Source organism: Heterodontus francisci, unplaced genomic scaffold (assembly GCF_036365525.1).
Source record: "Heterodontus francisci isolate sHetFra1 unplaced genomic scaffold, sHetFra1.hap1 HAP1_SCAFFOLD_157, whole genome shotgun sequence".
Classification (NCBI taxonomy): Eukaryota; Metazoa; Chordata; class Chondrichthyes; order Heterodontiformes; family Heterodontidae; genus Heterodontus; species Heterodontus francisci.
Window position 1 is genome coordinate 986,498 of NW_027140118.1, and position 12,242 is coordinate 998,739.

General features: G+C 44.1%; 1 protein-coding gene across 1 annotated transcript; it reads left to right on the forward strand.

The window, feature by feature from the left end:
• Positions 1-3,180: 3,180 nt before the first annotated feature.
• LOC137358851 (scavenger receptor cysteine-rich type 1 protein M130-like) lies at positions 3,181-10,134 on the forward strand. The gene is made up of 3 exons (XM_068025068.1): positions 3,181-3,483; positions 9,186-9,494; positions 10,094-10,134. Exons 1-3 carry the CDS (start codon positions 3,459-3,461, stop codon positions 10,132-10,134), a joined length of 375 nt encoding a protein of 124 aa, XP_067881169.1. The 5' UTR covers positions 3,181-3,458.
• The last annotated feature ends 2,108 nt before the right edge of the window (positions 10,135-12,242 follow it).

Below are 12,242 nucleotides of genomic sequence, written 5' to 3' on the forward strand. Positions count from 1 at the left end.
TGTTCTGCAAAGTAATCACTCCACTGTGTTTGGTCTGTCAATATAAAGGAGACGCATCATGATCCGTCAACACAGTAAATACAGTATACGAAAGAGTAAGCAGTACAAGTAAATCGTTGTTTCACTTGGAAGCAGTGTTTTGGGGCTTGGATGGTGAGAAAGGTGGAGGTAACAGGGCAGTGGTTGGAACTCCTGCGCTTTCATGGGAAGTTCCTGTGGGAAGGGATGTTGAGAATGATTGAAGAGAGTATCAGGGTACATTTTCTATACTTAATAAAGAAATAGGAGGCTTATTAAAGCAGGAATATTCTGAAGAGATCATACATTTGGAGCATTTGTTTGATGGTTAGCATTGCTGTAACCCTCTCAAGTCGTTTTTGTTGCGAATGCAGTATACTACATTGAAAGAAGTACAAGCAAATCGCAGTGGGGGGGGGGAATCCTCGGTTGAGGAAAAAGGAAGACACATCAGAAACGCTGTCATGGAAGGCAGCATCATCAGAGCAGATGCGACGGAGACGGAGAAACTGGGAGAATGGAATGGAGTCCTTATAGGAGGTCCTTACAACCTCTGTGGCTTTCAGAGCCCTCAACGGTGTCTGGCCCGTTTCCTGCACCTCTACCCTCTCCCCTTTCCCTCCCTCCCCGAACCGTGACAGGGTTCCCCTTGTCCTCACTTTCCACCCCATCAGCCACCATATCCAAAGGATCATCTTCCGCCATTTCCGCCACCTCCAGCGTGATGCCACTATCAAACGCATCTTCCCCTCCCTTCCCCTGTCAGCATTCTGAAGGGATCGTTCCCTCCGTGACACCCTGATCCACTCCTCCGCTACCCCACCACCTCATCCCCTTCCCACGGCACCTGCCCCTGCAATCGCAGGAGGTGTAATGCCTGCCCATTTACCTCCTTTCTCCTCACTATTCCAGGCCCCAAACACCCCTTACAGATGAAACAGCGATTTACTTGTACTTCTTTCAATGTACTATAATGTATTCGCTGCTCACAATGTGGTTTCCTCGACACTGGGGAGACCAAACGCAGACTGCGTGACTGATTTGTGAACACCTCCAACAGTCCTCAAGCAGGACCCTGAGCTTCTGGTTGTTTGCCATTTCATCACTCCCCTTGCTCCCATGCTCACATCTCTGTCCTGGGATTACTGCAATGTTCCAGTGAACATCAACGCAAGCTCGAGGAACAGCATCTCATTTAACGATCAGGCACTCCACAGCCTGCCGGACTGAACATTGAGTTCAATAATTTCAGAGCATGACGGGCCCTCCATTTTACTTTTATTTTTAGTTATTTTTTCTTTTCCCTTTTTAATTTGTTTTTGTTTTTATATTATTTCATCTTAGTTTGTTCAGTTGGTTTACCCACTGTTTTTTTATGTTTGTACTTGTGGCTGTTCAGTTTTCAGTCCGTTAAAACCCTTTCTGTACTAATGCTTTGTCTTTCAACGCACCATTAACACATCTTTGCTCCATGTCATTCTGGTCAGCTATTCTGTAACCTCATCCTATCTACACCTTCTCCTTTGTTATCTCTTGCCCCACCCCCACTTAACTTGCTTATAACCTTTTACGTTTCTAATATTTGTCAGTTGTGAAGGCGGGTCACTGATCTGAAACATTAACTCTGCTTCTCTCTCCACAGATGCTGCCAGACCTGCTGAGTATTTCCAGCATTTCTTGTTTTTATTTCAGATTTCCAGCATCTGCAGTATTTTGCTTTTAATTTGCTATTTCTCAAACTTATGTTAGCCTTCATTGGAACTGTGTAGGAGAAAAAGGAGGGAGAGATCAGAGTGGGAGTGGAGTATACAATGAAAATGACAGGCAACTGGAAGATAAAGGGAAAGCTTGCAGACTAAACAAAGGTGTTCTGCAAAGTAATCACTCAACTGTGTTTGCTGTGCCAATGTAAAGGAGAAGCATCATAATCAGTCAATACAGTAAATACAGTATACTAAAGAGAAAGCAGTACGAGCAAATCGTTGTTTAACTTGGAAGCAATGTTTGTCGGCTTGGACGGTGAGAAAGGTGGAGGTAACAAGGCAGTGGTTGCATCTTCTGCGCTTGCCTGGGAAGTTCCTGTGGGAAGGGTTGCTGAGAATGATTGAAGAGTGCGAAGAGTGCATCAGGGTGTCACAGAGGGAATGGTCCCTTTGGAATGTTAAAAGTGGAGGGAAGGGGAAGATGTGCTTGGTAGTGGTATCACATTAAAGGTGGTGTAAATGATGGAAGATCATCTGTTGAATATGGAAGCTGATGGAGTGGAAGATGAGGAGAAGCAGAATCCTATCATGGTTCTGCGAGGGGGGAAAGGGTTAAAGCAGAAGTATGGGAAATGGAATGGACGTGATGGGGCCCTGTCAACCATGGTGGGTGGATGAGGAGGTGAGGAGAGTCCTCGGATGTGGAAAAAGGACGACATATCTGGAAGCACTGGTATGATCGGTTGCATCACCAGACAGATACAATGCAGATGGAGAAAGTGGAAGAATGTGATAGAGTCATTCTAGTATTCGTGGTGTGAGGAATCATAGACAAGATAACTGTGAGAGTCCCCAGAATCAGAGACACAGATGTTGTGGAAGGGAATGGAAGAGTTGAAGATGGACTATGTGAAAATGAGGGGGAGAAATTGGAAGAAACGTTGATGATGCTTCAAGTACAGGGCGAGAGCAGGAAATATCAGTACATGTGGACAGGAGGACAACCTTCAGTCCCTCGGGTCTGTCACCTATTGCATTAGTGACGACAAATCAAAAGTGCTTCATTGCCTGTGAGGCGACTTGAGATGTCATCGGAAGCATTGTGGCAACGTAAACTTGTCTGTTTCTCTCCATATGGGATGAAAGGAACTGTCATCTGTCAGGAGCTATTTAAAGCCCCTGCACCACCCTTCGGTCTCATCACTTATCCATTGCCGGTATGTGCCGCGCTCACCTCCAGTTCATTTTACCCTTGGCCCCCAGTTTAAACAGCGGAAGCGACTCGGTATGTCTCCAAAATGTATTTACTGATAAAAGATGATGGTGAGCAACATCTGCCGACACGCCTTCTGAACAATGATGACAGAAATAGTAACCATCAAAATTAATACTTTTTCTGGTGGCAGTGAATTATGCTTCAATTTCACCATTGTGTTTCATATTGTAGATGAAAATTGGTCACTAAGGCTGACTAACGGGGGAAGCTGGTGTGATGGGCGAGTGGAGATTTACTACACCGGCAGCTGGAGGAGATTGCAGGACAGACTCTGGACCCTGAATGATGCCAACGTGGTCTGTACACAGCTGGGCTGCGGTGAAGCGACAGCCGCTTATAACTATTCAAAGGACGGAAAGAGTGAAGGACCCATCTGGGTGAATGATGTCCAATGTGTCGGAAATGAATTGCAGCTCCAGAACTGCAGTTTGTTCACATTGAATTCGTCTCTCACTGACAGTATGGATGTTGGGGTCCTGTGTTCAGGTAAACAAATTCTTCACTGCTTTTACAATAACAAAGAAGTGAAATGTCTAATCTGCTGAGAAAAGTGATAATACAGGTTACTTGTTCCTGGGTGTCTCAAATCAGTAATTTCATTTGGGGGTAGGGGATGAGCATGGTGGGCGGTGGGGGAGCTGGGGATGGATGGGGTGGTGTTCAGGGAGAGAGAACACGGACACAATTAAACAACAAGAACTTTTTTCTCACAGAACTTTCAATAAACACATACATCACAAAGAGTTTATCAGGAATGTAATCGGACAGAAAACTGACACAGAGCCAGACAAAGAGATGTTAGAGTGGGTGACTAAATGTTTAGTCAGATGGTTGGATTTGAAGAGGCGGAGACACAGAGATGTTTGGGGTGGAAATTCTCATCTGGGTGGTTAGATAGTTAAAGGCTAGACTGAAAGTTGTGGGGGATGGAAGTGGGAGATGTACAAGAAGCTGGATTCAGATAAATGCAGAGCTCTCGAAATGATTCAGGCTGGAGGAGGTTATACTGATGGCAGGGGGAGAGCATGAAGGTGTCTGAACATGAAGATCATAATTGAAAACTCGATGCATTGGCAGCAGGGATAACAGTGAGTGCAGTGGCTTTCCTGAGAGGGGCTTAATGGAGGGCAGGCGACAAAGCTTTGGATGAGCTGATGTTTCTGGAGGATGCAGGATGGGTTATCACCCGGGAGAACATTGAAATATGCTGTTCCACAGACAACAAAGCATGGGTGAGCATTTCAGCAGCAGATGGGCTGCGGCAGGAAGGGAGGTGAATGATGATAGAGGTGAAAGATCTCTATTTTGTGATAAATAGAATACAGAATTGGACTCTCAGCTGTGGTATAAAATCCGGCGTCGAGATTGCAATCAGTTCCATTGTACAGTATATAAGAGCAGGTAGCTGTGTGGGAGTTGTTCTGGTGTAAGTTTCATTAGGCTGTGTATAAAAGTAGACAGATGTTTTGGACCAGATGCTTGAAAGTTCCATTGTGCAGCATGTCAATGCAGGCATATGTTCTGGGGAAGTTGGATTGTGCAGAATGAAAGCCTCGACCGATGTTTGTTTTTTAGAATTAGAATCAGAATATCTCAGCGCAGTACAGGCCCTTCGGCCCTCGATGTTGCGCCGACCTGTGAAACCATCTGACCTACACTATTCCATTTTCATCCATATGTCTATCCAATGACCACTTAAATGCCCTTAAAGTTGGCGAGTCTACTATTGCTGCAGGCAGAGCGTTCCACGCCCATACTACTCTCTGAGTAAAGAAACTACCTCTGGCATCTGTCCTATATCTATCACCCCTTAACTTAAAGCTATGTCCCCTCGTGTTTGCCATCACCATCTGAGGAAAAAGACTCTCACTATCCACCCTATCTAACCCTCTGATTATCTTATATGTCTCCATTAAGTCACCTCTCCTCCTCCTTCTCTCCAACCAAAACAACCTCAAGTCCCTCAGCCTTTCCTCGTAAGACCTTCCCTCCATACCAGGCAACATCCTAGTAAATCTCCTCTGCACACTTTCCAAAGCTTCCACATCCTTCCCATAATGCGGTGACCAGAACTGCACGCAATACTCCAGGTGCGGTCTCACCAGAGTTTTGTACAGCTGCAGCATGACCTCGTGGCTCCGAAACTCGATCCCCCTACTAATAAAAGCTAACACACCATATGCCTTCTTAACAGCCCTATTAACCTGGGTAGCAACCTTCAGGGATTTATGTACCTGGACACCAAGATCTCTCTGTTCATCTACACTACCAAGAATCTTCCCATTAGCCCAGTACTCTGAATTCCTGTTACTCCCTCCAAAGTGAATCACCTCACACGTTTCCGCATTAAACTCCATTTGCCATCTCTCAGCCCAGCTCTGCAGCCTATCTATGTCCCTCTGTACCCGACAACATCCTTCGGCACTATCCACAACTCCACCGACCTTCGTGTCATCCGGAAATTTACTAACCCACCCTTCTACACCCTCTTCCAGGTCATTTATGAAAATGACAAACAACAGTGGCACCAAAACAGATCCTTGCGGTACACCACTTGTAACTAAACTCCAGGATGAACATTTGCCATCAACCACCACACTCTGTCTTCTTTCAGCTAGCCAATTTCTGATCGAAAGCTCTAAATCACCTTCAACCCCATACTTCCGTATTTTCTGCAATAGCCTACCGTGGGGAACCTTATCAAACGCCTTACTGAAATCCATATACACCACATCCACTGCTTTACCCTCATCCACCTGTTTGGTCACCTTCTAGAAAAACTCAATAAGGTTTGTGAGGTACGACCTACCCTTCACAAAACCGTGCTGATATTTCGCTAATGATAGTTTGGGGTTGTTCCAACGAACATTTATTTAAATATGACAGAGTGGAACTTACAACATATGAGATAGTTAATGATTCAGATTTAATACCGATTGGTTACAGTAAGTATTTTGTTCGGACACAGCGGCATTCAATACATTCCATCGTTTCACGTCAGAAGTTTACAGTGCCGAATGGTTATTACACACTCAGTCACTGGACAGAGTAGAGTATGTCATCTTGTTCTTTAGTTAGGTAGATGTTCAGCTCCACCCAACATTTATGTCCGCCTACAGAAGCCATGTGTCTTCTCCTTGTCTTCTACTTCTCTATCTGATGGGTCACATCCTGATTCTTATTCCCCAAAGTGCCTGAAGCAATTAGTCCAATCATTTCTGTCTCGTCCAGATTAAATACTGGTTTCCTGCTCAGCCAGGAGGTCTACACATCTGGAGTTCAATTGTCCAATGACACTTCCTGATCCTGTCCAACATTTTGCAGAGAGATCCTGTTTTCTGCCCTCTTTGTTCACTCCAACAGTCATATATTGATATAATTGTTAGTTTAGATCATTGATATTTTACAGACAATAGCAATTGATAATATGCCTCACAAGTTTCGTCTGCTCATTGAACATAATAGCAGCAGCCTGTCTGGACAGAGAGGTCTGCATATTCCCTGTTCAGACGTATGGTTTATCTCTAAAATTACTCAAATGTCTTCATTGTCAAAGACAGAGTCCCATCCTTACAAAAGTAAGTGATTCTGTTATGCAATTAATATTACATCGATTTATGATAATGTTATAATCAACACGACCCTGGAACATAGTTCTACACGAAGATACTGCATATTGCAAGACTGATGTTCAAGGGTAGAACTTGTGGACGTTACATTCTCCAGTATGAATTGGAAGTAATATATAGGGTGGATAAAAGAAATTCTGGCCTTGCCAGTAACACCCACACCCCATGAAAGAATTAAAAAAAAAACAGAAAGGCTGGGTGACATCTGGCCAACAATCTGGTAATATAATCCTGAATGGATCAATCACATAAAGCATCATCGGGTCCTGCTCTTCTTTGCTAAAACCACCCGTTAGACAATGATCATCCAGGAAGGCAAAGGAAACGCGCAGCATATCTTCTCCATCATAAATCTTCCCCCTGAACCACTCCCCTGCCTCGTCCACCCTGAACTCCAAAAATAAATGAGAGGACTCCTAGACTTTTTGTCACAAAGTTCAAAAATATCTGTTCAGTCGCCTCCACAACTTACCTTTCTTCCCCAATCCACCGGGCCTAACTTCCTATCAGTTGTTCAACCCCACCCCGCACCATCACCCTGAATTCGCTTTTCTTGTTTCTCTCCTAGAGTCCTTCACGCTCTCTCTGAACCTATGCTGTTGATGAAATCCACGTCTTCCTGTGTGCGCCTTATTTCTACTAAGATACTGAACAGAGACATTCCCTTCCTGGGTCCCATGACAGCTGACAATATTAACGATTCTCTCTTTCTCTCTTCATGTTCAGCCCCCTCTCCTTCAAATCAGCAGTCATCATGCCTCTCCTCAGAAAGAAACCATTGACCACCTGTCCATGCAAATTATTGCCCCAGCTCCAACTGTTCGTTGCTCGCCAACGTCCTTGAATGTGTTGTCGCCTCCCAAATCCATGCTCATCTTTTATGGACTGCATGTTCCAATTCCTCAAATCCGATTTCTATCCACACCACAAGACCAGAATAACTCTTATCAAAGTCACAAATGTCATCCTAAGTGATTGTAACAAATCTAAACGTTTCCTCCTCCTATTTCTTGACTTGTCTACAAATGTTGATATGATTGATCATGAAATTCCTCTCCAACCCCTCTCCATTATCCCCTGGCTGGGTGGGACTGCACCCAGCTCGTTCTAGTCTTATCTGTGCAGTCATAGTCAGAAAGTTACCGGCAATGTCTTCTCTTCCCGCTCCTGCAAAGTCACCTACAGTGTCACCAAAGGATCTATCCATTGATACCTCATTTCTCATTTACATGCGGCCTTTCAGTGATATCCACAAACTGAGCCTCAGTTTCCACATGTATCTCACTGTATCCAACTCTACCTCACATTCAGCTCTCTTGAGCCCTCCGCAGCCTGTACACTGTCAGAATTCCAGTCTGACATTCAGTACTGCATCAGCATAAAATTCCTCCAACTCAGTATTGAAAAGATAGAAACCATCAGAGCCCATCGCATGTTTCCTTGCTGCCAACTCCATTTCTCGCCACACCAACTGTCTGTGACTCAGGCAGACTGCTTGTAATCTTGGTGTTACATTTGATCCCGGGGTGAGCCTCCTACCAAATCTCCATATCTTCATTAACACTGTCTATTTTCACCTCCATGACATCACCCGAATTTGCCGTGATCTATTCTTGTCGATTGCCCTTTTCCCTCCAGACTCGATAATTCTAATGTACTCCTGGCTGGCTTCCTTAGTTCCAACCTCTGCAAATTCTGCTGTCTCGACCAATTGCCACTCAGGCATCTGCCCTCTGCTCACTGACCTACTTTTCCCAGCAATGCGCGGTTTTAAATTTCTCATCCTTGTTTTCAAATCCCTTCCTGGCCTCGCAGCTCCTCTCTTTGCAATCGGCTCCAGACTGGCAGCTCCCAGTTCTGGCTTCTTGAGCATTCCTGATTTCAATTGCGCACCATGGCGGCCGTGCCTTTAGCTGCAAAGGTCACACGCTCCAGAATTGCTTCCTTAAATCTCTCTGCCTGTCAACCTCTCTTCCCTGCTTCAAGATACTCCATAACAAACAAACTCTTTGACTTCGCTTTTGGTCATGTGACCTAATATATTCTTAGGTGCTCTGTGTTAAATTTTCTTTGATATCACTCCTGTACTGCGCCTTGGGATGTTGCATTACGTTAATGGCGCTAGATAAATGCAAGTCACTTGCAATTCAAGATAAAGGCAATAGGAGATGACAGTAAATGTTTGACCAAGATAACAGATAAGGGTAACATACATGGACAACGAACATACACAGTAATATAACATGGGTATAAATTAATTGTTAATCGTGTGAGTGATCGCCTGTACAACAACGTACACAGCATTCAAAACATAAAATGGGAACTGGAGAACATAACATGTCAAAGCCAGATGTAGTAGGATATCTGAAACATTTCTATTCATTACATTCTGTGTAAGAAGCATGTGTAAACAGATATTCTGTTTTATAGCTTTATTTACCTGTCGCAGGCGCATTTAACATGTCTTGTTTTAAAGCTGGTGATGGTGCAATGAGTTGCATTGAGTGATGAGGTGAATGTCTATTGAAAGTATAATCCTCCTGTACTGTTGTCCAACAGACCACGTGCAGGTAAGGCTGTCTGACGGTGGAAGCCCATGTACTGGCCGAGTGGAGATTTATTACAATGGGATATGGGGTTCAGTCTGTGATGATTCCTGGGATCTGGCGGACGCTGACGTGGTTTGCAAACAGCTGGGTTGTGGAAAGGCCTTGGACCTGGCACTTCCGGCATCTTGTGAACGAGGCTCAGGGCCAGTTTGGTTGGATGAACTGAAGTGTTTCGGTAACGAATCATTTCTCTGGGAATGTCCCTCAGCATCGTGGGGTAACCACGACTGTTCTCATAAAGAAGATGTGAGGATCTTGTGTTCAGGTAAGGGTGCTTCCATGTGCCCATTTTCCGTAGTGTTGTGCACATGGCTTCACAGGGAAGATATGACATCGAATTACATACAATGGACAGCACAGAATCTGGCCATTCGGCCTTACTGGTCAATGTGGTGTTTATGTTGCCCACGAGTATCGCCCCATATCACTGCATCTAACCCTCTTTGCATATCCGCCTACTTCTTTCTTCTTCATGTACCTATACAGCTTTACCTTGAAGGCATCGACGCTCATCACTTCAACAATTGCATGTGTTCGGAATTCAAAATTCAAACCACTCCGAGCTAAAAAAAATAATTCTCCTGAATATCTTATTAGATTTGTTCATGATCATCCTATATTTATGATCACTAGCTTCGGTCTCTGTCACTTTATAAGTGATTAGTGCCCCTGTATCCCGAGGTCTCTTTGCTGTTATACATCATTTTAATCCTTATTTTACAAGAAGTACGTTGCCTCTTTATTCTTCCTATCAACACTGACCACCTTAGACTTATCTGTATTCAACTCATTTGGCAATTGTTTGCCCATTCGGCTCTTTTACTAACGTCTTCCGTATTTCGTATTTGTTGTTCTTAGTGTTAACTATATCCCCAAATTGCTGTCATCTGAAATTTTGAAATCATGTCTCCCTTGTCTAAGTCAAAATTGTTTATGTAAATATTGAGCAGCAGTGACCCCAGACCTGTGGAACACGACTTCCCACCTTCCGCCATTCTGGGTTACCACATTTAAACCCGACAGTGTGCTTTGTAGCTCGTCTTATACTATTCTTCCACTGATCTCTTGACTTCACATGCTCTGACCCCAGTCATGATCTCACGATGTGGTTCCTTGTCGGAGGCCTTCTGAAAAAAACGTGCATGTTGCATCGACTGCATTATCCCCGTTATCTTTCTGTAACGTCTGAAAACAATTCAGTAACGTTGTTTGTCTTTCTGTTGTTCAATCCGTGTTGATTATTCTTTAATACATTATGGGCTGCCGGTGTTTTTCTCTCGCTTTTCTTGAATAATTACCGGAAATCAGTGAACACAACTGGTGCAGCATGTGTTGAGCTGTGCAGTATGAACATACAACGAGTTATCAATCCAAACACCTGGATATCAATTGTGTCATTGACAGAGCACAAAGAGCTGCGGCTGGTGAATGGGAAGCATCGCTGTGAGGGGAGAGTGGAAGTGTTCTACAATGGCACCTGGGGAACAGTGTGCTCGGATAGACTTGATGGACCTGATGCAGAAGTGATCTGTAAACAGTTACAATGCGGTCCCCTCAGTTCTATCGATTATTACACTCTGTCATTCGGAGAAGGATCTGGACCCATTTGGCTCGATGGGATGGAGTGTATTTCACACGAATCGTTCCTTTGGCAGTGTCAAACAGAACCGTGGGGGAAACACAACTGTGAACACAGGGAGGATGCTGGTGTTATTTGTTCAGGTAACACAACAAACGTCTCAATCTGTGAGTGTCATTTCAAACATTGGTGGCTGATACAGTCAGCATGTTTCTCTTCTCAACAGAAGCAAAAGTAACTGAGGAGCAGCTCCATCGATCAGAGGACTGCATTCGAGAATATGATTGTAAACATGTACTTTCACCAGGTGCTACTTCCTCTTTATTATACCAACTATCTGACTTGTACTCCTGTCTTATACTACATCAATAATAATAATTGATTCTCTTTGCCAGATTCTGGACATTGGTTGCGCCTGTTTGGAGGTAACACCAACTGCTCTGGGAGAGTGGAGATATTGTGCAATAACAGCTGGGGCACGGTTTGTGATGACTCCTGGGATTTGTCCGATGCCAATGTTGTCTGCAGACAGCTGGGTTGTGGTCACGCTCTATTGGCCCCCGGAGGAGCTACTTTTTCTCAGGGTGACGGTGTTATCTGGCTTGATGAGGTGAAGTGCACTGGAAGCGAATCTTCTCTGGCCGACTGTCCTTCCTCATCGCCGGCTCAATCTGACTGTGATCACAAGGAAGATGCCAGTGTGATTTGTTCCGGTGAGGGTGGCAGGGTTTGGAGAGTGGGGTTAGGGTACCTTGTTTTGTTAAATTGACTCATTAGTTCGGGAAATTAAGAACAGTATTTATCGTTTAAATGGAAAGTGCTGAAATTTCATCCTCCTGAACTTTTTGTACAATATATTCCAAAGGGTTCGATGTGCCTCCAATTGCTTTCCCATCCACATCTGCAGGTACTTACCATTATTAATAGTCCAGCTAGCATTGGAGTTTGTATTAGTTGAATTGGTATTGTTGTCATTTTCTGAAGATGCTATGTGCACGTTTTCATTGACTGGAACATTTTGTTGCCTCACCGCATATTTCAAATGGTCCAGTTTAAATTCCGCTAATCCCAGTTTCTGGCTGTACCTGAACTGTCCTGCACTGATCAGAAACATGGGGGCACTGTCTCTGTAATTTAGATTGTTTCACACTTTCCTCTGGTGCAATGTGCACCACATAATGGGGAATGTTCAGCCCAACTCATTGCCTGGAAGCAGTGGATATAATTATTAAATACTTCTTGCAAATATTTTATCACACAAGATGGACTGTGTCTGTGCTAAACCTTTCTTTATTTTTGTCATTAAGAACAGGGATATAAAACTACTTCCATCCTAGTTGCAGTCTGCTTCGGAGTCCTGCTAATCTGTGTGTTGGTCTCACTGATGGTGGTTATACAGAAAAAGTCAATCAGAAGAGGTGAGGCTCA

Bases quoted from the DNA above. Each gene is read 5' to 3' on its own strand.
- LOC137358851 (XM_068025068.1), top strand. From the start codon at position 3,459: ATGGATGTTGGGGTCCTGTGTTCAG. The intron at 3,484-9,185 runs GTAAACAAATTC...GTTGTCCAACAG, and splicing joins TGTTGGGGTCCTGTGTTCAG to ACCACGTGCAGGTAAGGCTG. The intron at 9,495-10,093 runs GTTCAGGTAAGG...TGTTGTTCTTAG, and splicing joins AGAAGATGTGAGGATCTTGT to TGTTAACTATATCCCCAAAT.